The sequence below is a fragment of the Equus asinus genome, chromosome X (genome assembly GCF_041296235.1).
Source record: "Equus asinus isolate D_3611 breed Donkey chromosome X, EquAss-T2T_v2, whole genome shotgun sequence".
In the NCBI taxonomy this organism is placed as follows: domain Eukaryota; kingdom Metazoa; phylum Chordata; class Mammalia; order Perissodactyla; family Equidae; genus Equus; species Equus asinus.
The window spans coordinates 118,714,317-118,739,753 of NC_091820.1; the positions used below are offsets into that span (position 1 = coordinate 118,714,317).

Below are 25,437 nucleotides of genomic sequence, written 5' to 3' on the forward strand. Positions count from 1 at the left end.
CAACAATCCAAGAACACTCTAAATTTGTGTTAAAGAAATATCTGATCTTATAAAAGCATCCACCAAAATTAGCATCTTCTTTCCTTTTTATTCAACTTGAACTGAAAACATAAAATGAGTCAAACAAAATATTAAGCATTGCTTCACACCCCTATGAACTTTTGGCCAAGAAAATCATTTATGATAGAAAGCAACTACTTAAGAAAAATGTCCATTGTTTGGATTGTTAGTTTCTGTTTACTTTTAATTTTTAGGCTGTATAAATCTATTTTTGTCTTAATTACCTCAGCTGACAAAGGACTGATGATGCCAACATTAAAAATGTGTTGCATTTATTTCAATATCATCACGAACACTGCTAAGCAGCACTAGAATTTAACAGGAACACAATTCATGTTAGAAAGTAACAGAGTAAATTGCATGAAGGTAAAATAAAATATCTCTTCTACTTAATTATTCCCGTCTCATAATATTCTTATACTCAACTTAGGCAATAATTCCTTCTCATTAAAAATAAATCCTTGTTATTCACACAGTCTCAAGTATCACCAGCCTAATTACAAAGAGGAAAATGTACCTTTAAAGAGGAGAGCTCTGGTGGTCACCATATTAACCAAGTGATCAAACTTAGCATCACCCAGGGGATGACAACCTGACATAATGTGCCTCCTGATGTGATAATAATAAGTATACGTCATTTATGTCACATTCTTGCCAAACATGCTTAACCTAAATCTAACAATGAGCAAAGAATGAGATACATGTGGGACATTTTACAAGACAACGAGCCCGGGCACCTTAAAAAAGTCATTGTCACGAAAAACAAAAAGTTGTAGACTAAAAAGACGCAACAACCAAATGCAATATGTGAACCTTGACGGCACCATCAATTTAAAGAAACGGCTCTGAGAGACCCTTTTGGGACAACCGGAAAATTCTGTACACGGACCATACACTAGATGACATTACTGGATCAATGTGAACACTTCCAGGTAAGATAAGAGTATTGCAGTTATGCAGGAAAATGTCTTCGTTCTCAGGAGATGAATGCTGAAGTATTTAGAGGTGAACGCTCATGACGCCTGCAACTTACTTTCAAATGGTTCAGAAATAAAGATATTATATTTATGAATATAAAATACAGATATGTATTTCTGAATGTAGATATGTTTCTGTATTTCTGAAATATAAAATATAGATGCTATATCTATTTATAGATTCTATGTATGTATGTATGTATAAGTTTATATACAAATATATGGGTGGGGGAAAAAGCCAAGGTGGCAAAATATTAACAATTAGACAATCTAAGTCAAGGATATATATTTGGAATTTTTCAAAATAAAAAGTTGGAGGAAATAAGTCAGAAAGGAATACATACCATGGCAGTTCTAGACTTGATAAACCAGTCAAATCTAAACTGGGGAGCATTCCGTACACACTGTCTTAACTCTTCATACACGTTTTCTCTATCAAAGCCCATTTTGTGTAACATACAAATCAAGAATCTATCCTCTTCCTCAGTATAGTTCTTTCCTTTGCTGGTTCCATACTGAATACGTAACTGATGAAATGGAGCCTTGTATCTTGCAATCTGTGGATTTAAACAAAACACCACTTTTAATTAAATGTGCAAAACAATAAGTCAAAGCTAATCACCATATCAATTAAACAATCTAATCATAATCTGACAATTATGAAATATAGTACTTTGGCATCTAGGGCTTTCTTGATACTGATCCTTCGTTGAATTCTTGCTTCTCCGCGTTCAATTTGAGCCATAATTTTCTCAATGTCCTGTAATTCATTGCAACGTTCCCAAAACACAGCTGAAAAACAGAGTTATTACTTTACAATACTATCATCTTAACCAAATGAATCCAAGGAACTGTAAAATAAAGAATTAACAGGAAAGGATACAGTGAACTTCCATTGTTTACAACTAGGATTCAGATTTAGCGATTTTCCTTTCACAAAATATTATGAAGTTTTTAATTATCTATCCAAAATGACTAGGATTTCAAGATACTACAGACACTGTTTTAAAGCTATGCTTTTATTCAAACATGACATGAAGAGACCAATACATAAAGTGAAATACGACAGAGAGAGTGGCCATATAAACCTAGAAAACAGAGCTTCCTAGCAAGCAAAAACAAGAACGAAACCATTATTAACAGGTCCTTCAAATTTCCTATGAAGCAGCAATTTCTACTGAAACTGTTACTTCGCTTTTGGAACCACTCACTAATCTTACAATATTTCCAATGACCCATAGCTTGCTTTTTCTTTCTTTCTTTTTCTTTTTTTGAGGAAGATTAGCCCTGAGCTAACTGCTGCCAATCCTCCTCTTTTTGCTAAGGAAGACTGGCCCTGAGCTAACATCCGTGCCCATCTTCCTCTACTTTATATGTGGGACATCTGCCACAGCATGGCTTGCCAAGCAGTGCCATGTCCGCACCCGGGATCCGAACCAGCGAACCCCGGGCCGCTGAAGGGGAGCACGAGAACTTAACCGCTGCACCACCTAGCTTGTTTTTGAAACTTACTTGGAACAGCCTTTTCTCAAAAAGAAAAAAACACAAAGTCACCAAATTTTATAAATGAGCTAAATAATCTGACTGCATTAATATGTCACATCTCATGACTTCAGTGAAAAGCCTTTTAATGACATACTCTGCATTCTCAAATTTTTCATTTATAGAGTCTATCAAAAAAGGAATGTTAGCACTGCGATTTTTATAAGCATCTGTGTTCATTTATTCATTCTGTCCTTTATTCGTTCAACACATATTTAAATCCCTGCTTTGTACAAGATATTCACAAACAGCCAACCTCACACATTTCTTTTCTTATTGCAACCAACTACATAAACCCATTCCAATCTCCCCACCGTCTGACATGGCCCCAATTAAGCTGTCCTGAGCTAGTCATGTTACCAGGCCTGGTGTCAAATTTGAGGGAACATCTGACATATCTTTTTGAATCACTTGTTTTCTTGCAACTTCATATACACTGATGCTATTTCGAAAAAAATTCTACTTCAGAAAAATCTCTCTACACATATCCTTTTACACTCTTTTCATTCAATTCTTGCTGCTAAAATTCCTCTCTCTCATCTATTTTTCCCCTCTCTAAGCCCCCACAAGCCCTAAACTTATGTGATAAAGCTTAAGCGTAAAAGTAATGCTATGCTGGTATCAAGGAAAAGGAAGTTCATAAACTTGATATTATATTACACGAAATAAAAACTGAATATAATCAACCTCTAAAGTCCCTGATAATCACCAGGAGACCCTTTTGGATTTCCAAAAGAAAAAAAGTATTCTCTAATTAAACCTGGATTTCTTCAAACACGATCACTAGAGATAAATTAAAAGCTGTTCCTAGCCTGTATTAATCTTTGGTATATTTATTAGTATTGTCATGTTTCGTCTCTACTATTTTCCACTGCAATAACACAGAATTTCAGTGTTAAGCTAAACAGACTTTGAGGGGCTAACACAGAAATCTAAACCTATTTTGTAACATTGTTTCTATAGGGAAAAATGCTCTGGATTCCAAAGAGTTGACATTCAGACTAAATTTGAGAGTTCAACCTATTCGGAAGTTCGAAACTTCCTATTCCTACATATAGAAAACTTACCAGACATGATTATCTATTTTTAATAAGATTTCTTTCCAGAAGCCTGAGGTTGGATGCGCTGTGACATGAGAATTAGTATTAACTCCGTATACTTCAGTAGCTAACCTAGTTCTGGTCAAGAGCAAAGACACAACTGAGGAAGAGAGGAAGACGATTCTAGGACCAATCAACGGATTTCTTCACGCAGTCTTTTTAGATCTAGTCCAGCTTGCTTCAAGTTAACGGAATCCACATGACCTGCGGGGGGTTCACTGGAACCCTGAGGGTGTCTGAGGATCTAAAAGGGCCTGATGGGAATTTTCTACTTTAAGGACAACCTAGAAAGACACTAATTGAATCTGCTGAACCTGAAGTCTCAGATTTGACTTGCCCAGAAGAGGACCAAATTCCAGAGGTGGGAAAGTGGGAAACTTATTTTGTCAATGCTCATCCAAAATCCACCCTTCTTTCATCAGGCCTTTACTTGGCTCTATTAGTTACCTACTAGGGACACTAGCAGTCAGTTTGTTTTGATAAATTTTATAGTCTTTTCATAGAAATACAATTATATTTTATACTTTCATCTACACTTTATTCATAAAAGTTTAAAAGATCTCTGAACAATGGTACAATTGAATTGACACTAAAGAAATGAATAAGGCTACATTAAACACCATGTTTGAAGTCATATACAAACCTGAATACTCCATGACCTCCTCGGGGGATTTGCCCTCCACCTCTCGAGCTATATTATCAATGTCATCTCTTCCATACTTCTCATTAGCTTTAATGAACTGGTTAAAGTCTCGCTTAGTCCAGTTTGTGAATCCCTGTGAACAAAAAATTAAGCGTCATCAATAGAGGTTAAATTAACAAAACCATTTATTGTTTTATTTACTTCTAGACAATGATACATTAAAAACAGTTTAAAAGATTTAAAGAGTTCCTCCTTATAAAATCCCAGGTTTTTTATGTTGGAATCAAAAGTTGAGTGAGCATTATTATAAAAATAACTGCTTTACTACCATGAAGAGAAAGTACTTCTCTCCAAGTACTAAAAACTGATTTACAGTTCCAAGATAATTGTTTTTAATTCCATATTTTATAGATGCCTACTACATTAAAATATTAATGCATTAAAATAAAAATGCTAATATAAATGCTGAAGCCCTGATATTCCAGTACTTGAATGGTTTTTTTCGCAGATCTGTTTCCATGTAAATTAAGAGAGGTATGTGGATGCACTAAATCAAAAAAACGTGGAGAAAAAAAGGAGAATGCAGAAAAGAGTTTGTAGCTCTTTATATCATTCCAAACCACTGTGAACAAATAATTTCTGTTCAAAATTGTATTCATAAACAGAATTTCTATAAACAGAACGTTACTGGGCTCACTCAATTTCTTTACTCAAAGATAGAAAAGTTTAACCAACCAGTGTCTTAAATCTCTTTGGTATTACTAGCATGTCTGTGAATTCACAGGACCAAGAATTTGTTTTCCACTCCTTATGTCCCAACTCACATGAATGTGACACCCTCAACAGTGCAAAACTATCCCCAGCCTTTAGCTGATAAATGTTTCAGATGATCCCACATTTGTTCCTTCGCACTGCCATGATTTTTTAAAAGATTAATTATTTAGGGTAGTAGAGAAAGATGATTAAAGATGAATTCAACTACAAGGAGGGGCCAAAAAATTGATTTGAGTTCTAATTACAAACTAATGCAATTTCTCAGTTGATACTGTACAATATATTGTACATTCACAATAGACTGCAAGCCAAGTAGCATTCTAAGACCATAACTTTATTGTTGTGTTTGGTAAATAAATTTTGAAAATAAAACACGAATATTTATGTGTTTTATTTTATTCTGGGTTAAGCCCTAGTGTTCAGCCGACTACAATTATATTTTCAAACTAAACTTTATGACTTCCAGGTATTTGGCTCAAAAACTTATGCCACTCACAAGTCCAAACTCATAACTAGTGTAAATAGAGGTTGACCCATTGAAAGCTTTGCAAACTTGTGAACTAACAAGGAATTGAACTTGGTATCTCATACAAAAAAGAAGTGAACTTTCTGTTTCTAAGGGAGAGTTCTGGTAATCAGGCAGTCTCCTCAAAGACAGCCAGAGCTTTAAGCTTTTGGGAAGTCTGGCAATCCAGAATCGGCGGGCTTTCAGAAATGGGCGTGTTTAAGGATTGAGGGACTTTCAGGTGTGTCACTGAGGTTGCTACTGTTGACTAGTTGACTTTCAGAAACGCGGTTATTGAAGTGAGGCACTTGCTGATTGGCCGTTGCCTAGGAGCCTGCGCTGTCACTGATCGGCAGGCTTTCAGGACTGGGATAAGATGCCCCCTTTGCACTCCTGGTCACAATGTCAGAAAGGCATCCACCATCCCAGCGGAATATAATGTGATACATCCCTGTTTTTTGTATCTCACATATGGAGTAATAAATATTATCTGAATATAAAAAAAAAAACTTATGAATGTAATTTGTAGAAATTAATTCAATAAAATTACATGCTATGACAAAGAAAAGACCTATATATAACAAGATATAAATATAAAAACTATCTTTCAATAATTAATGTGGAAACTTTCCAACACTGTGCCTTGCATAGTGTTCAGAAGAATTTGTTGAATAAATAAATCTTGCTGGCAACTCTCTCTACTAAAGTGGTACCAGTACACATTTTTGTTTATTATTTTGCGAGGCTCTTTTATGCTATAACTTTTTTTATCTTCTACAGATTATTTTAGAAGTACGCCACTCATACTAAAGCAACAATGACCAGAAAGCATTCTTATTTTGTGCAAATGGAAATGCTCCCTATTTAATTACTATTAGCTTTTAATTATACAATGCTCAACTTTAAAAGTTTCAGAAAGTTCTCGTTTTATTAAAATTCTTCCCAAAAAAAGGATAAAAGGCATTTTGAGAATTATGAAATTATTCCATAAATAAAAGATTAGTAGAGTATAATTTCAGAGAATAGTTCACATCACTCAATAAGAAGATGCTAGTAATTTCTATCAGGGTTCATATGTGGATTAACTGACCTTATTATAATTGATAAAATACATGTCTTCTTTCTAATAATTGACACATATTTTGCATTTATGTATTTTCTAGTACAGTCATGCTTCACTTAACGATGGGGCTAGGTTCTGAGAAATGTGTTGTTAGGTGATTTTGTCGTTGTGCAAACATCATAGAGTGTGGTTTAACAAACCTAGATGGTATAGCCTATAACACACCTAGGCTATCTGGTACTAATCTTATGGGACCACTGTCGTATATGTGGCCTGTTGTTGATCAAAACGTTGTTATGTAGTACATGACTGTATTTTCAAAAGGGTGTATTCTGTGAAATGGATAAAAAATGGGGATATTTGATCTAAACGTATACAAAACAGCCCTGAGTTTTGCTGATGTGTCCAATAATTAGCTTACTGGGCCCATAAAATAAAAAGTAAGTGATCTACACCTTACATCCATTAGAACGGCTGTAATCACAAAGACAAAAACTAAACGTTGGAGAGGATGTGGCACAAAGGGAACCCTCATACGCTGCTCGTGGGAACGCAAACTGGTGCAGCCACTATGGAAAACAGTATGGAGATTTCTCAAAAAATTAACAATAGAAATACCATATGACCCAGCTATCCCACTACTGGGTATTTATCCAAAGAACTTGAAATCAACAATACAAAGAGACTTATGCACCCCTATGTTCATTGCAGCATTATTCACAATAGCCAAGAAGTGGAAGCAACCTAAGTACCCATTGACTGATGATTGGATAAAGAAGATGTGGTGTATATATAAAATGGAATACTACTCAGCCATAAAAAAGGACAAAATTGTCCCATTTGCAACAACATGGATGGACATTGAGGGTTTTATGTTAAGTGAAATAAACCAGACAGAGAAAGACAAACACTGTATTATTTCACTCATGTGGAAGATAAACTAACACATGGACAAAGGGAACAGATTAGTGGTTACCAGAGGGGAAAGGGGATTGAGGAGTAGGCATAAGGAGTAAAGGGGCACATTTATATGGCGACTGACAAATAATAATGTACAACTGAAATTTCACAATGTTATAAACTATGATGACATCGATAACATTTTTTAAAAAGTGATCTATATTTTCTTGTTTCTATTTGTTGACTAGAAATATTTCAGCCACTTGAAATATTTTACTTGTGTGAGAAGTTTTTCCTTTTCTTCAGTCTCTTCTGGTGTAAGAGGTTCAGCTCCATCAATCTTTTTTTGCTCCTCTCTTTGAGCCACAGCTGGATTTGGGATATCAGGATTCCTGGGGACCTATAAATCAAGAGATGAGTTATGAGTAAACTGTTCAGAAAAATTAATTAAGGGTGTATATACACGTATCAATCTTTAGAGTTGTTTCAACGGCAAACAATATAGAGTCACACCAGAATGACACATGATCCTCTCACATTCCTACTACTATGATATTACCCAAAAAAATCATTCTTAAATGTGCTACATGATATTTTAGGGTTAAAACCCATTGCTAAATGCCATACTACATTCTAGATTTAATTATACTGCGGGACAAAGTTCAAAAGACTGAGGACAGAAGCTTAGCTCTCCAAGGAAGCGAGCAGTCAGTCAGCAACCTATATATCAAAACTGTAGCCCCAGAGGCCTGTGTGTCACAGTGAACACAGAAGCCAGTACGGTTCAGCAGTATGGAGCAGCATTCATCGTATGGAGTGACAAAGTCACTCCGCCCAAAGCCTCACACCGCTTCTATGTGCATCTACAGCGATAACGCAACACACTGATTTAAGAGGGTAGGTCCATAACACGAAGAGGCCATTTTATAGCACTCCATTAAACATGAAAAGAAAAGAGTTGACAGTAAGCCTTCCATTGTTTGGAATATACACCTATCATAAATGACTCATTCCCTAGGGGTATCAGACAGTCATGGTTTTACTACAATGTAATTACAATACATGCTAGAGTACATTTTTCTAATTTTCATACATGTTTCATAGAGTTTGAAACTATATTGCTGTAACTTAAAAATAAATCTTTTTAAAAACTATTTATATCCAACAGTTGTTTAAATATAAAACCTACTAACTGGGCATTTAAAAAATACTGAAAAAACAGAGTCATGTGTAATCATCAGTACCAAACAATCAAATTAGTAAGTATTGACTAAATGTCTATTATGTTTGTAGCACTATGATATGTATTCATTGGAATATAAAAGAAGTAGTGGACATGGTCCTTGCCCAAAACATGCTCACAACCTAGTTGTAGAATTTTGAGCTGTACCTTAAGAACTCTAAGGCTTAGGGTGATGGAGAGGAGGGAAAGAATATTCCAGTCTGGAGCAATATGAGCAAAAACATGAAGGCAGAAATGGACAGGAAGGAGCAGACAGGGTTTATGTTAAGAAAGGATAGGAAACAAGGCCAGGTGAAGATAGATTAGAGGGCCTTTTGAAACTAAACAGTAGGCAACAGCAAGCCACCGGAGATTTTTGAGCACAGGAGTAAAGTGTCAAAACATAATGTTTTCACCTTTAAGCTTTGCGATGAATGGACTGAAGTGGGGAAGTGACTAGAAGCGAGAGAACTAGCTTAACTGTCATATCTACAAATGAGGTATGACCACCTGGTCTAGAATGGTGGCAGATGGAAATGGAAAAGAAGGCATAAATTAAAAATGAAATAGTGATAAATAGTAGTCCAGTAATAAGCATGATTAAAAATAACTTTTGTCAATAGCTAAATTCAATTTTTAAATTATAGGCACATCTGCAATTCCATTCCTAAGTATTTACCCAAAGAAATGAAATATATCTCTACAAAGACTTTTACAAGAATGTTCATAGCAGCTTTACCCATAATAGCCAAAAACCAGACAGAAGTCAATCAACAAGAGAATGGACAAGCAAAGTGTGGTATATCCCTACAATGGAATAGCAGTCACCAATCAAAAAGGAAAGAACCACTGATAATGGCACAACATGGATGAATCTCAAAAACGGTATGCTAAGTGAAAGAAGCCTTACACACAATGTATGATTCCATTTATTTATGTGAAATTCTACAACAACAGAAAAAAACTAATCTATGGAGGAAAATAATATCAGAACAGTGGTTGTCTCTAGGGAGTGGTACGGGGACTGACTGAGAAGAAGCACTTTCTGGGGTGACAGTAATGTTCTATATTTTTATAGGGGTTCCAGTTATGTAGGCAGATGCATTTGTCAAAATACGTCAAATCATACACTTAAGATTTACACATTTAACTGTATATAAATTTTACCTTAAAAAAGAATCAAATAAATACTGAACTCTGGCTAACGACATGTATGCTGAAGTGTTCCTGGGTGAAATATACTTATGCCTGCAAGAGTGAAATGCATAAAAAAATAAGATGGTTATCCATTTGGCAGAAAGCTGGAGAAATGGACAGATAGGTGATAAGGCAAACAAGATGTAAATTGGAAAATATACGTGTTGTGTACTGTACAATTATTTAAACATTTTTGTATGTTTGAAAATTTTTCATAATAAAACATTTGAAAAAAATTACAGACATAGCTTTAAAAGTTTAATAGACTTCTTAAACTGCTTGCATGTGAAATTACTTTGGCGTAAAATTTTAATTGAGAAAAACTTCTTTAACCTTAAGATACCTCTCTATCAAATATCTTCAATATTTTCATGTCCAACCATAGTTAACAAAATGAAATGTTTCATAAACATCTAATCTTATGACAGAAAACGGATAATATACCCACACAAAATACACTCTTTTTCCCATGCAGATATCCCCAATACTAAAAATTTCCCCCTTGAACTTTAACAAGAGCAAAATCAGAATATTATGTCACACCATTAGATTTCAGGATTCAATGCAGACTACTTCTACATCCACTGGTCATATTTTTAATACAGCAAACCTTTAGAATGACTTCATCAATGACACATTTACTATTTTAATTCTAGAAATTACTCAAATATATACGTGCTTCTGAAATTGTTTTGGGGCGCCACAAACCTTGCCCACCTAAAATGGCAAACTTAATCGATAAATGTTTTGTGTTCTGACTGCTCCACCGACCAGCCATTTCCCTGTCTCTCTCCCTCTCCTTGGGCCTCCCTATTCCCTGAGACACAACAATATTAAAATTAGGACAATTAATAACCCTAGGATGGCCTCTAACTGTTCAAGTGAAAGAAAAAGTCGCAGGTCTCTCATTTTAAATCAAAAGCTAGAAATGACTAAGCTTAGTGAGACAGACATGTCAAAAGCCAAGACAGGCGAAAAGCCAGGTCCCTTGCACCAAACTGTTAGCCAAGTTGTGAATGCAAAGGAAAAGTCTGAAGGAAATTAAAAGTGCTACCCCAGTGAATGCATGAATGATAAGAGAGCGAAACAGCCTTATTGCTGATATGGAGAAAGTGTCAGTGGTCTGGATAGAAGATCAAAGCAACCACGACATCCCCTTAAGCCAAAGCCTAATCCAGAGCAAGGCCCTAACTCTCTTCAATTCTGTGAAGGCTGAGAGAGGTGAGGAAGCTGCAGAATAAAAGTCTGAAGCTAGCAGAGGTTGGTTCATGAGGTTTAAGGAAAGAAGCCGTCTCCACAACATAAATGTGCAAGGGGAAGCAGCAAGCGCTGATGTAGAAGCTGCAGCGAGCTATCCACAAGATCTAGCTAAGATCATTAATGAAGGTGGCTTCGCTAAACCACAGATTTTCAATGTAGACAAAACAGCCTTATACTGGAGAAAGAAGTCATCTAGGACTTTCACAGCTAGGGAGGAGAAGTCAATGCCTGCCTTCAAAGCTTCAAAAGACAGGCTGACTCTCTTATTAGGGGCTAATGCACCTGGGGACTTTAAGGTGAAGCCACTGCTCATTTACCATTCTGAACATCCTAGAGACTTTTAAGAATTATGCTAAATCTACTCTGCCTGTGCTCTATAAATGGAACCACAAAGCCTGGACGACAGATCATCTGTTTACAACATGGTTTACTGAATATTTTAAACCCACTGTTGAGACCTACTACTCAGGAAAAAAGACTCCTTTCAAGATATTACTGCTCATTGACAACGCATCTAGTCACCCAAGAGCTCTTATGGAGACATACAATGAGATGAATGCTGTTTTCATGCCTGCTAACATGACATCCGTTCTGCAGCCCATGGATCAAGGAGTCATTTCAACTCGCAAGTCGTCTTATTCAAGAAATGCATTTCAGAAAGCTATACCTGCCATAGTGGATCCTCTGATGGATCTGGGCAAAGTAAACTGAAAACTTTCTGGAAAGGATTCACCATTTTAGATGCCATTAAGAAAATTCATGATTCGTGGGAAGAGGTCAAAATATCAACATTAACAGGAGTTTGGAAGAAGTTGATTTTAACCCTCATGGATGACTTTGAGGGGTTCAAGACTACGGTGGAGGAAGTAACTGCTGATGTGGTAGAAATGACAAGAGAACTAGAATTAGAAGTGGAGCCTGAAGATGTGGCTGAATTGCTGCAAGTTCATGATCAAACGTTAACAGATGAGGATTTGCTTCTTATGGATAGAGAAAGAAAGTGGTTTCTAGAGATGGAATCTACTCCTGGTGAAGATGCTGTGAAGACTACTGGAGTGACAACAAACAATTTAGAATACTACATAAATTTAGTTGATAATGCAGGGATGATGAAGCAGGATTGACTCCAAGTTTGAAAGAAGTTCTACCGTGGGTAAAATGCTATCAAACAGCAGCACGTGCTACAGAGAAATCGTTCATGAAAGGAAAAGTCAATGGATGCGGCAAACTTCATTGTTGTCTTATTTTAAGAAACTGCCACAGCCACTTCAACCTTCCCCAACCACCACCCTGATCAGTCAGCAGTCATCAACATCGAGGCGAGACCCTCCACCAGCAAAAACAGTGAGACTCACTGAAGGTTCAGATGATGGTTAGCACTTTTCAGCAGTAAATTATTTTTTAATAAGGTACGTACATTCTTTATGCATAATGCTCTTGCACATTTAACAGACTACTGTACAGTGTAAACATAACTTGTATATGCACTGGGTAACCAAAAAAGTCGTGTGACTTGCTTTATTGCAGTGGTCTGGAATCAAGCCCACAATATCTCTGAGGTATGCCTGTGTAAAACTTAAGTAGATAAATTATAGACCAATAGTACTAAGTTGACACCTAAAAGTTATCTCAAGTACTCATACGTCTGTCTTACTGATGGCCCCCAGCAACACTTAATATAGTTACAATATACAAAAAGTTATCTTTCGAAAGGAAACATCACAATTATTATTTGGATTTCTAGTCAGACTAAGTAATTTGTGACTAAGAGCTGTGTTCCATGAGAAAGCAAAAATCTTTTTGTTGTCTTGTTTCTTCGAAGGAGTTTTAGCAAGCATTTCATAGAAGCACGGAATCCCGAATGAAATGTGACCACACACAAAATGAAAGGAGTAACCTGAAATCAGCTCAGCGCATTTTTGGTCTACCACTGCAAACCAGGTGGCCCACGACAGTACGTTATCAAAACTCACAAAGATTACGGAAATGTCTCCATTTGTCAAATGTTTATATCCGTCCCTAAAGAACTGTTTTATTGAGGATAAATGTTAGAATGTTCTACAGCTTTCTTCAGCTTCAAACATGGCAAAACTCCTTCACTCCAAGCCTTCGATTCAATGGAATTCCTAAATGCTTTGGATTTTTTTCATTCTGCAATTGAAATTTCAATTAAGTTATCCTCTTCCAATGTAAAGATTTTAGTGAACAAGTGATTAAATACATTAAGTAACTCCCTTAAGTTGCAAGAGCAACGAAGCTTCTGAATACGTCTAACTTGCGACAAGGTCAACGCTTAGACAGCGGGGAGAACTGGCACGTACTGCACTGCTATGCATCAAGTGGTTAGGACAAAAGAAACAAATATTTCAGCCTCAAATACAACAAAATTCTTTAACTACAGATCTTATTATCAGTAATATTGCTGTGACCTTGTGCTGAGTATGGGAGGAAAACAAAATAGAAAATAAAAATGCAAATAAGAAGGCCCTCAGGAAAAATGCCTTTACCAACTGCTTCAAAACTACTGAGCCGCTCATAAGCCCCACTCCAAATCACTACAGAATAAGACTATGGGGACTCCAAACGGACAAAAGGATACTGTGCACCACAGTGCCCCCAGCCATACACAAGGCCTCTCTCCCCTGGGCTAACAATCATTTAAGCAGAAAGAGGGGAAGGAGCTCCTTTTTGAGACTCCTAACTGCATAGAGAATACCAGGCTCACTCCACTACAGCAGTTCTGTTCACCTGAGAATAAACTATTGCTCTGTTCCCTTTGTGGCTCTGGTGAGTTTTCTGGAGGCATAGGGAGAAAAAATCAATGCCAGACATCCTTGAGAAGATACTTCTAACAGTCATCAATATCACATCATCCTTGAAAGAAAGCTTTGGCAGATGATTAACACGCTATGCTCATCTGTCTATACTCTGAATTCAAAAATGAAATGCACCCAGTTAAAGTACTCATCTTGGCTCGGGTCTGTAGCTCCTGGTAAAAAATGAGAGAGACAAGGTTCAGAAAGAACCAACATCCAGAACGTATTCTTATTTATCTTGTAAATCCTCAGATAAATAGGCACACGGAGGATCAAGGCAAGTCTTTAGACAATACAGAGGCAATCCAGGATGGGGCTGAAGAGAGCACAAGGCTAGGAGCATAGTGGTAGGGGACTGAGTCTCCTTCCACCATCACCACACTCCAAGCTATCACCATCTTCTTTCATCTTGACACTTCAACAGCCTCCTGCCTGGTTTCCCTGGATAACCTCACCATTCTCTGTGTTGCAGCCAGAGTGATCTTTTAAAAATGTAAATCTGATCATACTCTACCACATAAGTTGTTTGACCTTGAGCAAATTACTCAGAGCAAATTACTCAACCTCTCTATACCTCAGTTTCCCTATCTGTATAAGTGGAATGTAGTTCCAGAGCTGTTACGAGGATAATGAGCTAATCTTTTTAAAGAACTTAGAACAGTAAGCAATATAAGTAAGTACTAAATAAGTATTTGCTATTATTATTTCACACCCACCCACTTCTCTGCCTTAAAAACATCTCAATGGTTTTCCTTTGCTCTAAAGCTAAAGTTCAAACTAATTAATATGACCTATAATAAATGTTCAGTGCTCCACATGAACCAACTTTACCCGCTCACCAGCTTCATCTCAAGTCGCTCTCCTCCCCTCCACCATTAGCAATACTGGCTTTCTTTCAGTTTCTAAAGGGGCAATCCTCCTTCCCGCCACACCTTTTTACCTGTCATTCCCCTGCCCATGCTCTTCTCTCCCATACTTCACTTGGCTAATTTCTGTGCATCTCTCTGATCTCAGCTTAAATGACACTTCCTTGGGACCACCTCTCTGATCTCCCAGTCCACATTAGATGCCCATGTTATGCTCCCTCCCCTCTAGTACCCCTTTGTAAGCACTGAAAACAAATAAATTATGTCATCACCCTGTGGTATCAGCTTAATGTCTACCTCCTCCATTAGAATACTTAAGTTCCGTGTGCTCAGGGACCTCGTCTGTCTTATTCACCACTTTATCCCCAGTGCTTGGCATAGGACTTGACACAGAGGAGTACTCAATAAACATGTATTAAATGAAAAAAAGCCCTCTTTTCGCTCATTCTCCCTCTCCCGTCATTTCTTTCTGGAAGGTGAGAAAGAGAAAATAGTAAGGTGCCATAGCATGGATTCCACACCATCTTCCCTCTCCACATTCATCCCTTTCCTCTCTTCTTACACTTTCCTCCTTCCTATCACCCTTCACAGCTGTCCCTTCACTCCTCCCTCTTCTAAGGTTTCCTCTCTCCTCTATCTCCTTCCAGTTGGCCATCACCCAACCAGTCATTGTAAGACCTCACCCCTAACCACAAACTGCCTATAATTAAAGGCACTGTTTACATTAAAACCAGAGCTGTGGTGAGAATGTGGTGAGCGCTGTATTATTGCAGGGAACAGAATTTCAGAATCTCCAAAGAAGGAGCATAAACAGTTATATCAGCAGAGATGATTTTTTTATTGCTGCTACTTGACTACCCTTGGCTCACCTCCCAAACAACATGTCACACCACTGTAAACAAAGTCCTTATTTAGGGCTGCTGAAAGAAGCGGGGTTATGTCACATGCAGAAATAGCCCAGAACGTCTGAGCAGAAAAAGCATAGCATATGAACACTGAGAACCTGGAGTTGAGACCAGCACCCCTGGCAACTCTCTTAGCTATGTGATCCTGAACAAGTCATTTACCTGCTCTGAACTTCAGTTTCCTTACTTACCATATGGAGGTGATAATAAGACTTATCTCACAGAGTTGTTAGGAATCAAATGAAGTATGTGGTAAAGCATTTCTTAAATTATAAAATACTCTACATAGATATCTGATGAATATAATGATCTAAACCTAAAATTATTATAATCCTTAATGGGATAATATATATGTTTACTTCATGAAATGTTAACTACTTTATTAATTTTACTATTTTTATTTTACATTTTTAACCTATAACTTGCCTGTTTCTTCTGGCATAGCGCCATTTTCACCTTCTTTGAAACTGGTTTTCAAAGATAATGATAATGTTCAACCATGGTTACTTTACTCTTCTACAACTTCCTAAGAACGATTTTATCCAGCCCTGTTGATTTAAATACATTCAAATTTAATCACATTTCCCTAACCAGATTATAACTAACCACTTATATTCACCTTAAGTTTCTTATTCCTATTTATATATATTTAAACTTTGATACACAAATAGCAAGCAAAGCTTTTTTGCTCTGTTTCAAATGGCAACGCTCCCACTCTGGACAAATAATAGAAACATTCTAGAGATCCACTCTAGTTCCAAAATATAAATGGGCTAACTGAACATCTTACACACATGGAGCTTTTCTAGGCTTATTACAGCTACTAATCAAAATAATTGGTCATAGTTCCATTCCTAATAAAGGTTCACAAAATAAATTTTAAAACACAGCTTCCAATTCAGAAAACAGAAAGCTTCATACAACTACAATAGTGTTAATATTTTTATAATTTTGTTCATACTATCGATCATACATTTGGTCATCCCTTTTCATTCACTAGGAAGTCAATTTCAACATACAAAAATAACCTGGCATGTCTAATCTCTCAATGTGATACCTTTAGTGTGACAAACATTAAATTTCGCTAACTAAAAATGGGTTCCTATCTACCTATATAAATAAGAACTGTGAATTCCAAAAGATCATTTTAAAATGACGTAATTCAAAAAGTAAAATGACATCATTCATTATCATGTTTACCATTATCTTTAACACCTATGTGACTAGAATCTACTAACCGCCAATAGGGCTCTTTCATCAACCTATGAGCAATAAATACAAAAATACTATTTCTTAGCCATACTAAGGAAAATGACCAAAAACTTCCTATCATTTATCATGCATTCACTTCCAATTCAACACATACCTATTGTTCTTTCTACTTATTCTTTGACCACTCGAACACTAGCACTATTAAAATAATGTTATTATTACTATTTTGAAATATTGGCTAATTCTCCATCAATCCCATTTAGTGATGATCCTACTGATGATTCAGTAATTTGATGTTTGACTTCTAGTTAAACCTCCTCTTTGATTTTAAAAACACCACTGTTTTGGTTTACTCTTATGTTCTCTCCCATTAAAATGGAACACCTCCTAGTCTAGCTTAATAGATATTAGCTTAAAAGATTATATTGTACTAATCTTAAAAAATTGAAAATTTTTATACCTTATAGCCTATTGTCTTCCGATAATAAAGAATTTCCTTTTCCAGGAGCTCAAATAAACGTGGTGGGAAAAACTGAAAATCCTGAACATTTGGCTGTTTTGGAGGTCGTGGAGCCTGTGGGAGAAAAATACATTATATATATATATTTGTTTTCAGTACGCGAAGCGAACATACTTATCTTTTACTATTTCTTTTATATACAGAAAAATAAATACAATGAAATCCATGTATATTGCTGGGCCATATTAAGGACTTTTCTGTATCTTATTATATTTTAAGGACTATAATTGGGTACTAACGCAAGTAAATCTGAATCACAGACCGGGTTACAAGAGAATTCTGCTATAAGACATAAAACCTGGCCTCATACTGTTTTACCTTTGGAACCTTTGGCTCGCTGACACGTAAAGCCTCTCTAAAGTAGGCATCCACTGCATAGTTTGCTTTGCGTTCTCTTTTAGGAGGTTCAATCCATTCCACCATACCAAGCTATACACAACACACAAGAACAAGGAGTTTAATTACTCCAAACTGTTTCATGAAAATCTAGCACATCAAGGTCACAGAAGCGTGAGAAAACCAAAGCCATCAGAAAGAATCAAAATTTGCTTTACAAATCACAATTATACATCCAAAGTTCCAAAACCTTGTATTATATACCAATTCAGGTGCAAGGATGGTTTCCTTTTTTTTTTTTCTCTGAAAGTAGGTTTAAAACTTAGTTCTTCCTTAGTAATTGAGAAGAATTTGCACAATCTGGTTAGTATTTCATATCAAAATAAATAAACGGGGGCTGGCCCAGTGGCATAGTGGTTAAGTTCACATGCTCTGCTTCAGCGGCCCAAGGTTCATGGGTTTCGATCCTGGGCATGGACCTACACACCTCTCATCAAGCCATGCTGTGGTGACGTCCCACATACAAAATAGAGGAAGATTGGCACAGATGTTAGCTCAGGGCCAACCTTCCTCACCAAAAATAAACAAACAAACAGTATCTAATATAGAAGGAAGACTAACAAAATTCTGGTAACTGTGGTTATGTGTATGAATTAGAAAATAGCTGAAAGGGGTAAATTATGTATATCAACATGACAAGCATATGTTCCCTTCAAATCAAGAGAAATATTATTCATTTATTTTCTGAGGAAGATTCACCCTGAGCTAACGTCTACTGCCAAGCTTCCTATTTTTTTTATGTGAGCCACCACCACACCATAGTGGCTAACAGAGGAGTGGTGTGGTTCCACAATGGGAACTGAACCTGGGCCGCCAAAGTGGAGCACATCAAACTTTAACTACTAGGCCATCAGGCCTGGCCCCAAGAGAAATTTTTTAATGAGATCTCTTGGTGAGCTATCTGTGGGAAAAGTCAGTGGAATCAGAAAGACTTGAATTTGGACTTTGGGGTTTTTTTTATTTTTTACTGAAATATAACTGATATACAATATTATATTAGTTGCAAGTGTACAACATAGTGATTTGATATTTTTATACATTTTTAAACGATCATGCTAAGTCTCATTACCATGTGTCACCATACGTTATTACAATATCATTGACTACATGCCCTATGCCATACATTGCATTGCCATGACTTATTAAGAAAGATCTGAATTTGAAACCAGGTGCTGCCACTTTACCAGTTGTACAAATTTGGAGAAATTATTTTCCACGTGTAAAATGTGAATAATAATACCTACCTTAAGGATTAAATGTGACTATATACATGAAAGCATTAGATAAACTGCCAAGAGTTAAATGTAAGTTATTATTAAACATTCAAAGTGGGGTGAACAATAATTCGGTAGCCTTACAAAACTTTACCCCAATATCAGCTAGAAAACACAATTTAAAAGTCAACAGACCAAACTGGCAATACAAAGTTCCGGAGTTGGTAGAAATGGTTTTTCTAGTTCAGATATTTTTCTTGATTTCACAGTGCCTAGCCTAGTGCTTTTACACGAAAGAGGCCATTAATGGTCTAAAAGAAGCCATTAATCTACAATTAATGATCCTACTCTATCTGATCTTATCTAAGGGTTGAGTTCCAACATTTGTATCATATTTTAAGAGTGGATGATAAACTAAGAAGAGTAGGATGGTTAGAGATCTACAGACTTTCAGTGTCTAGAGAAGCAAAGACTAAAGACAAACATAATGGTGGCATCCACATATGTAAAAGTCTATCAAATAGAAAAGAACACAGTTCTTTGTTGATCCATAAGATTAAAACCAATGTGGGAAGTCAAAGCAAAGTAGATTGCTACTCAATATAATTTAACAAATATGTCTTAAGTACCTATTGTATTATTTGCAAGTCAGTGTCAAGGATATAAAGATGATTAAAATAATCTCTTCCATCAAGGAGCTTATAAGTTAAATAAGTTTTCTGGGAACCAGAGAATAAAAAACACTGAAATGAACAATCCTGAGAGGAATAAGATTTCCAACATGACTGCGTTTAAACAGAGGCTGGATATGTCCTAAATGCTATAGATGGGATTTCTTAATTATAAAAAACATTAGACTAAATGACTTTTAAGTTCTCTTTTAACTCTAAGAGTCTACAAGATACAGACAGTAAAATGTGAGTTTATGTAAAATGAGAAATACCCAGAGCAGTGAAATGAGTTTTGTTTTGGTTTTTTCCCCTCAGATGGATTAATATGAGATGATAGTAATGGAAAAGGCATTTTATAAATAACCAATATTTTATTTATCTCAATCGGAGTGAAAATAAATCAATAATGATTTAAATTAACTTTCTAAAACTAACATATTGGGCCATTTAACCTATACTTGTTTGAAGGTCTAGGTATTCAAACTTGAAATAAGCATTAAAGGCCAATCCTGAGCTTTCAAACGTGGAATAAATCATGCTGAATTAGTTTGTTTTAGACAGGAGTACATTAATACAAACTTTTTCAGGTTAATTTATTGAGGATCAATGTCAGTCATTATGACTTAATCTACCAAGTATGCTTGTAAAATAATGCAACTGGTTCAACAAATCATATATGAAAATCTACCTCATTGTGTAATTCCCATGATTTACGTATAAACAACATTCTTGCAGGTTTTCAATTGTCTTCAAAGGATAATATGAACCTATTTTAAGAACCTATCTAGAAAATATGAAAAGAAAGAAATAAAATATAAATAAAATGTAATCTCAACTCAGAATATTCAGAAAATATCCTGATTTGGCCAGACATTCAACTATAAAAATACAAATCATAATTATTACTATTAAAATTTCTTTATATCTGTGAATCATTATTTTGCTGGAATTAGAAGCACAGGAAAACCTGTTATATTAGAAATAGACAAGCATTTTACTGAGTCTAATTTTCTTCTAAGAATGTAGATAAGAAGCTCCACTGATATTTAGACTCTTAACTGTTTAATATTTTTCCACTTTATAAAGCACTTTTAATACCAATAAGCCTGTGGGAATAATTGTAAAATTAATAAAATTCATATCACATAATGAGATCTAAACAGCATATTAGGAAGGCAATTTCCACCCTGTGCATGCAAGCCATCACCTCCATCTCATCAGAATAAAATATGAGTAATCTGAATTAAGGTTATAGATAAAAGAACCAGATAGCTTTAAGTCAAGACACTAAAAACTACCAGAAATAATGATAGCAACAAAGCATTATCAGCATACTAGTTGCAATGCAAATTAAAATGGCTCAGCTCTCATTTTTCAGTAAAATGAATACCCAAGAATAAGCTATTATTGGTTTAACAAAATTCATTTCTGTCAGTTAACAAATATAACAGCTTTATGGAACAATTTGAGCAACAAAATAAATAATGATAGAAAAATATCATAACTCAAAAAAGATAAATATCCACGGGTCCATGCTGATATAAATGAATAACTGAGTATATAAAGAAATGGGAAGAAGGGACAGCTCTTCCTTACAGAAAAATCCCAATTGATAAATGTAGATGGAATGAAAGAAATACAAAATTACTATCTGGCAAACACCATATTAATTACCGTTGCAAGCAACTCCACAAACAGATGCTAAAATCAGTGGGTAAAAGTTTGAGGAGTATCTCCCCCTAGGTATTTATCAATTACAAAGGGAAAATGATAACTCTATAGTGGAGAAGTGCAGCAAACACCACCTCAACTAAATGATCAAGGTTAACATCCCCAGTAATACAACACAGGGATATCACACCTTGCCTGGTACGATGTACTTGGAGGGACATAACATCCCTTCCATGGCATGCTTGCCAAAAATGCATAATCTCAATCAAATCACAGGAAAATGTCAGACAAACTCCAAGTGAGAGACAAGCTACAAAATAACTGACCAGTACTCTTTGAAAGTGTCAAGGTCATGAAAGACTGAGAACTATCACAGATTAGAAGAGACTAAGGAGACACTGCAAAAAAACACAACGTGGGTCAAGAGAATGAGAGGAGACGCCACAGACTGGGAGAAAATATTTGCAGAAGACATATCTGATAATGGACTGTCATCCAGAATTGCAAAAAAGCATTAGAACTCAACTACAAGAAAACAACCAACCTGATTAAAAAATGGGCAAAAGACCTGAATAGACACCTCCCCAAAGAAGATATAGATGGCAAATAAGCAAATAAAAAGATGCTTGACATCACACATCATCAGGAAAATGCAAATTAAAACAACACCATACCACTACACACCTATTAGAACGGCAAAAGTCCAGAACACTGACAACAACAAATGCTGAGAGGAATGTGGAACAACAGGAACTCTCATTCATTGCTCATGGGAATGAAAAGTACCATGGCCACTTTGGAAGACAGGTTGGCAGTTTCTTACAAAACTAAACATACACTTACCATGTGATCCAGCAATTGTGCTCCTTGGTATTTACCGAAAGGAGTTGAAAATCTATGTCCACACAAAAACCTGCACACGAATGTTTATGGCAGCTTTATTCATAATGGTCAAAACTCAGAAGCAACCAACATGTCTTTCAGTACGTGATTGGATAAATAGACTGTGGTACATCCAGACAAAGAAATATTACTCAGCACCAAAAAGAAATGCGCTATCAACCAAGGAAAAGACATGAAGCAAACTTAAATGCATATTACTAAGTGGAAGAAGCCAAGCTGAAAAGGCTACGCACTATTCCAACTATATGATATTCTGGAAAAGACAAAACTATGGAGACAGTAAAAAGATCAGTGGTTGCCAGGGGTTGAAGAGAGGGTGGGATGAATAAGCAGACCACAGAGGATTTTTAAAGCAGTGAAACTCTTCTAGATGATACTATAATGATGGATACAAATCATGAGACATTTATCCAAACCCATACAACACCAAGAGTAAACCCTAACACAAACGATGGATTCTGGATGATAATGATGTGTCAGTGTAGGTTCAGTTCTAACAAATGTACCACTCTGGTGTGGGATGTTGACAGTGGAGGAGGCTATGTTTGGGCGGGGGCAGAAGGAATAAGGGAACTCTTTATATTTTCTACTGGATTTTGCTGTGAACCTAAAATGGCCATTAAAAATAAAACTCTGTTTTTAAAATTGCAATGTGGGATCCCAGATAGTATCCCCTGGAACAGGGAAAGGACATTAGGGGAAAAACGTGATAAGTTCCTGCATTTGATAACTGTACTGTGGTTATGTAAGTTGTTAACATTAGGGGAAGCTGAGTGAAGGATAAAAGGGAACTGTGTACTGTTTTTTGCAATAAAGTCTAAAGTCATTTTTCAAAACAAAAAGTTTTAAAAATTACAGCCATAATGTCAGCTGAAACAAACAAAATAAATAAAACTCCCATTTCTTCATAGGACTCTTGCTGGCCATGCAGTATATTACAAGGCATTATTTTATAAATGAGACCACCTATAACAAACTCCTTCTGGCATTTAAGTATCTATATGTTAATAATAATATTAGTAGTAATATAGTTAATACTAAGTGCCACGCGTTGTTCTAGTTATTTTATGAGTGTTAACTTATTTAACCCTCAGAATCACTCTATGATCTAATTACTATAGCCTCCAGGTGAAAAACCTGAGTACCCCAAGTCAGTTAATTAGTGAGAGAGTTGGGATTTCAGCTTCAGAATCCAGGAACTCAACCACAACCTATGCTGCTTCTCAAAAACAAAACTGGTGGTAGTAGCAGCAACAGCATGAGATCTTTTGACCTACATCAAATTTCACTCTATAGCAGAGTACTGTAATAGGTAAGTGCCAGTGTTTTTTTAATAATTGCTATGCGGAGAAACACTAATTTGAGAGTTTAATGGTTGAGGATAAATTACCTTCTGTTTTTCTCTATAATCTTCTCCTTCAAACTTGTACAAACTTTGTTCAGTGTCCATTCTGAAATTTCTCAGAGAAGACTCTCCCATTTTCTGCAAGCGTTCATTCATCTCTGCAGTCTAAAGGTGAATGTATTGAAATTAGAAAATTATCACTGAATTACTTATAAAAATTTGTGGATTCTCTCTTTTTAAAAGTGGTTTTAACATGAAATATACAATCTGTTAACTTACAAGGTAAGAAGATAATGCTAACATCAAACTCAAATATAAGTTTAACTTGCTTCAAGGATTTCAAATACTTAAATGGGTTTTCCAAAGTATTCTCACTTAGGCTTTCTTTAAACTGTTTTACCATTGAAGATGTAGCCACATTATAACTGCCACTGCATATTTTTCATGGGACAAATGGCTAATGCTAAAATAAAGCCAAACGCAGACTAAACAAGACATTTTGCATACTAATATGAAACACAGTAACACAAGACTGCTCAAAATTCAAGATATGACCTCAGATACATGAAAAGTTGCTCAACATCACTAAATTATCAGAGAAATGCAAATCAAAACCATGATGAGATATCACCTCACACCTGTTAGAATGGCTATTCTCAAAATAAAAAAGAAAGAAATGTTGGTGAGGATGTGGAGAAAAGGGAACCTTTGTGCACTGTTGGTGGGAATGTAAATTCCAACTATACAGCCACTATGGAAAACAGTATGGAGGTTCCTCAAAAAATTAAAAATAGAGCCAGCCCCAGTGGCCTAGTGGTTAAGTGCAGCACGATCCTTTTCAGCAGCTCAGGTTCAGTTCCTCGATGCGGACCTACACCACTCATCTGTCAGTGGCCATGCTCTGGCATGGCTCACATGTAAAATAAAGAGGAAGATTGGCAACAGTGTTAGCTCAGAGCAGATCTTCCTCACCCAAAAAAAAAAAAATTAAAAATAGAACCACCATATGATCCAGCACTTCCACTTCTGGATATTTATCTGAAAGAAACAAAGACACTAACTCGAAAATATATCTGCACCCCCATGTTCATTACAGCATTATTTACAATAACCAAGACAGGGAAACAAACTAAGTGTCCACCAATGGATGAATGGATAGAGAAAATGTGGTGTATATGTATACGATGGAATATTATTCAACCATAAAAAAGAAGGAAATCCTGCCATTCGCAACAACATGATTGGACCTTAGGGTATTATTCAAAGTAAAATACAGAGAAAGACAGGTGGGATGTGGGGGTGGGGGTTCAGTCGTAAAATAAATAAGTCCTGGGAATGTAATGTAAGAAAATACATATAGGGGGCTGGCCCAGTGGCATAGTGGTTAAGTTCGCATGCTCCACTTTGGCAGCCCAGGGTTCATGGGTTTGGATCCCGGGTGTGGACCTACACACTGCTCATGAAGCCATGCTGTGGTGGTGTCCCACATACAAAATAGAGGAAGACTGGCACAGATGTTAGCTCAGCAACAAACCTCCTCAAGCAAAAAGAGGAAGATTGGCAACAGATGTTAGCTCAGGGCCAATCTTCCTCACCAAAAAGGAAATATATATATATATATATATATATATATACACACACATATATATATAAAATATGTATCTCTCTCTCTCAG

The 25,437-nt window shown here is 36.1% G+C and overlaps 1 protein-coding gene across 7 annotated transcripts in view; it reads right to left on the minus strand.

The window, feature by feature from the left end:
- Positions 1-25,437, minus strand: part of SMARCA1 (SNF2 related chromatin remodeling ATPase 1) — a 67,946-nt gene that overhangs the window by 12,326 nt on the left and 30,183 nt on the right. For all 7 annotated transcript variants that reach the window (XM_044763667.2, XM_044763668.2, XM_070502271.1 and 4 more), the window contains 7 exons: positions 23,808-23,927; positions 17,881-17,991; positions 17,503-17,616; positions 7,842-7,964; positions 4,323-4,455; positions 1,711-1,829; positions 1,382-1,594 (listed from right to left, as the gene is read on the minus strand). In XM_044763667.2, coding sequence (XP_044619602.1) covers positions 1,382-1,594; positions 1,711-1,829; positions 4,323-4,455; positions 7,842-7,964; positions 17,503-17,616; positions 17,881-17,991; positions 23,808-23,927 — 933 coding nt within the window. The remainder of the gene's footprint in view (positions 1-1,381; positions 1,595-1,710; positions 1,830-4,322; positions 4,456-7,841; positions 7,965-17,502; positions 17,617-17,880; positions 17,992-23,807; positions 23,928-25,437) is intronic.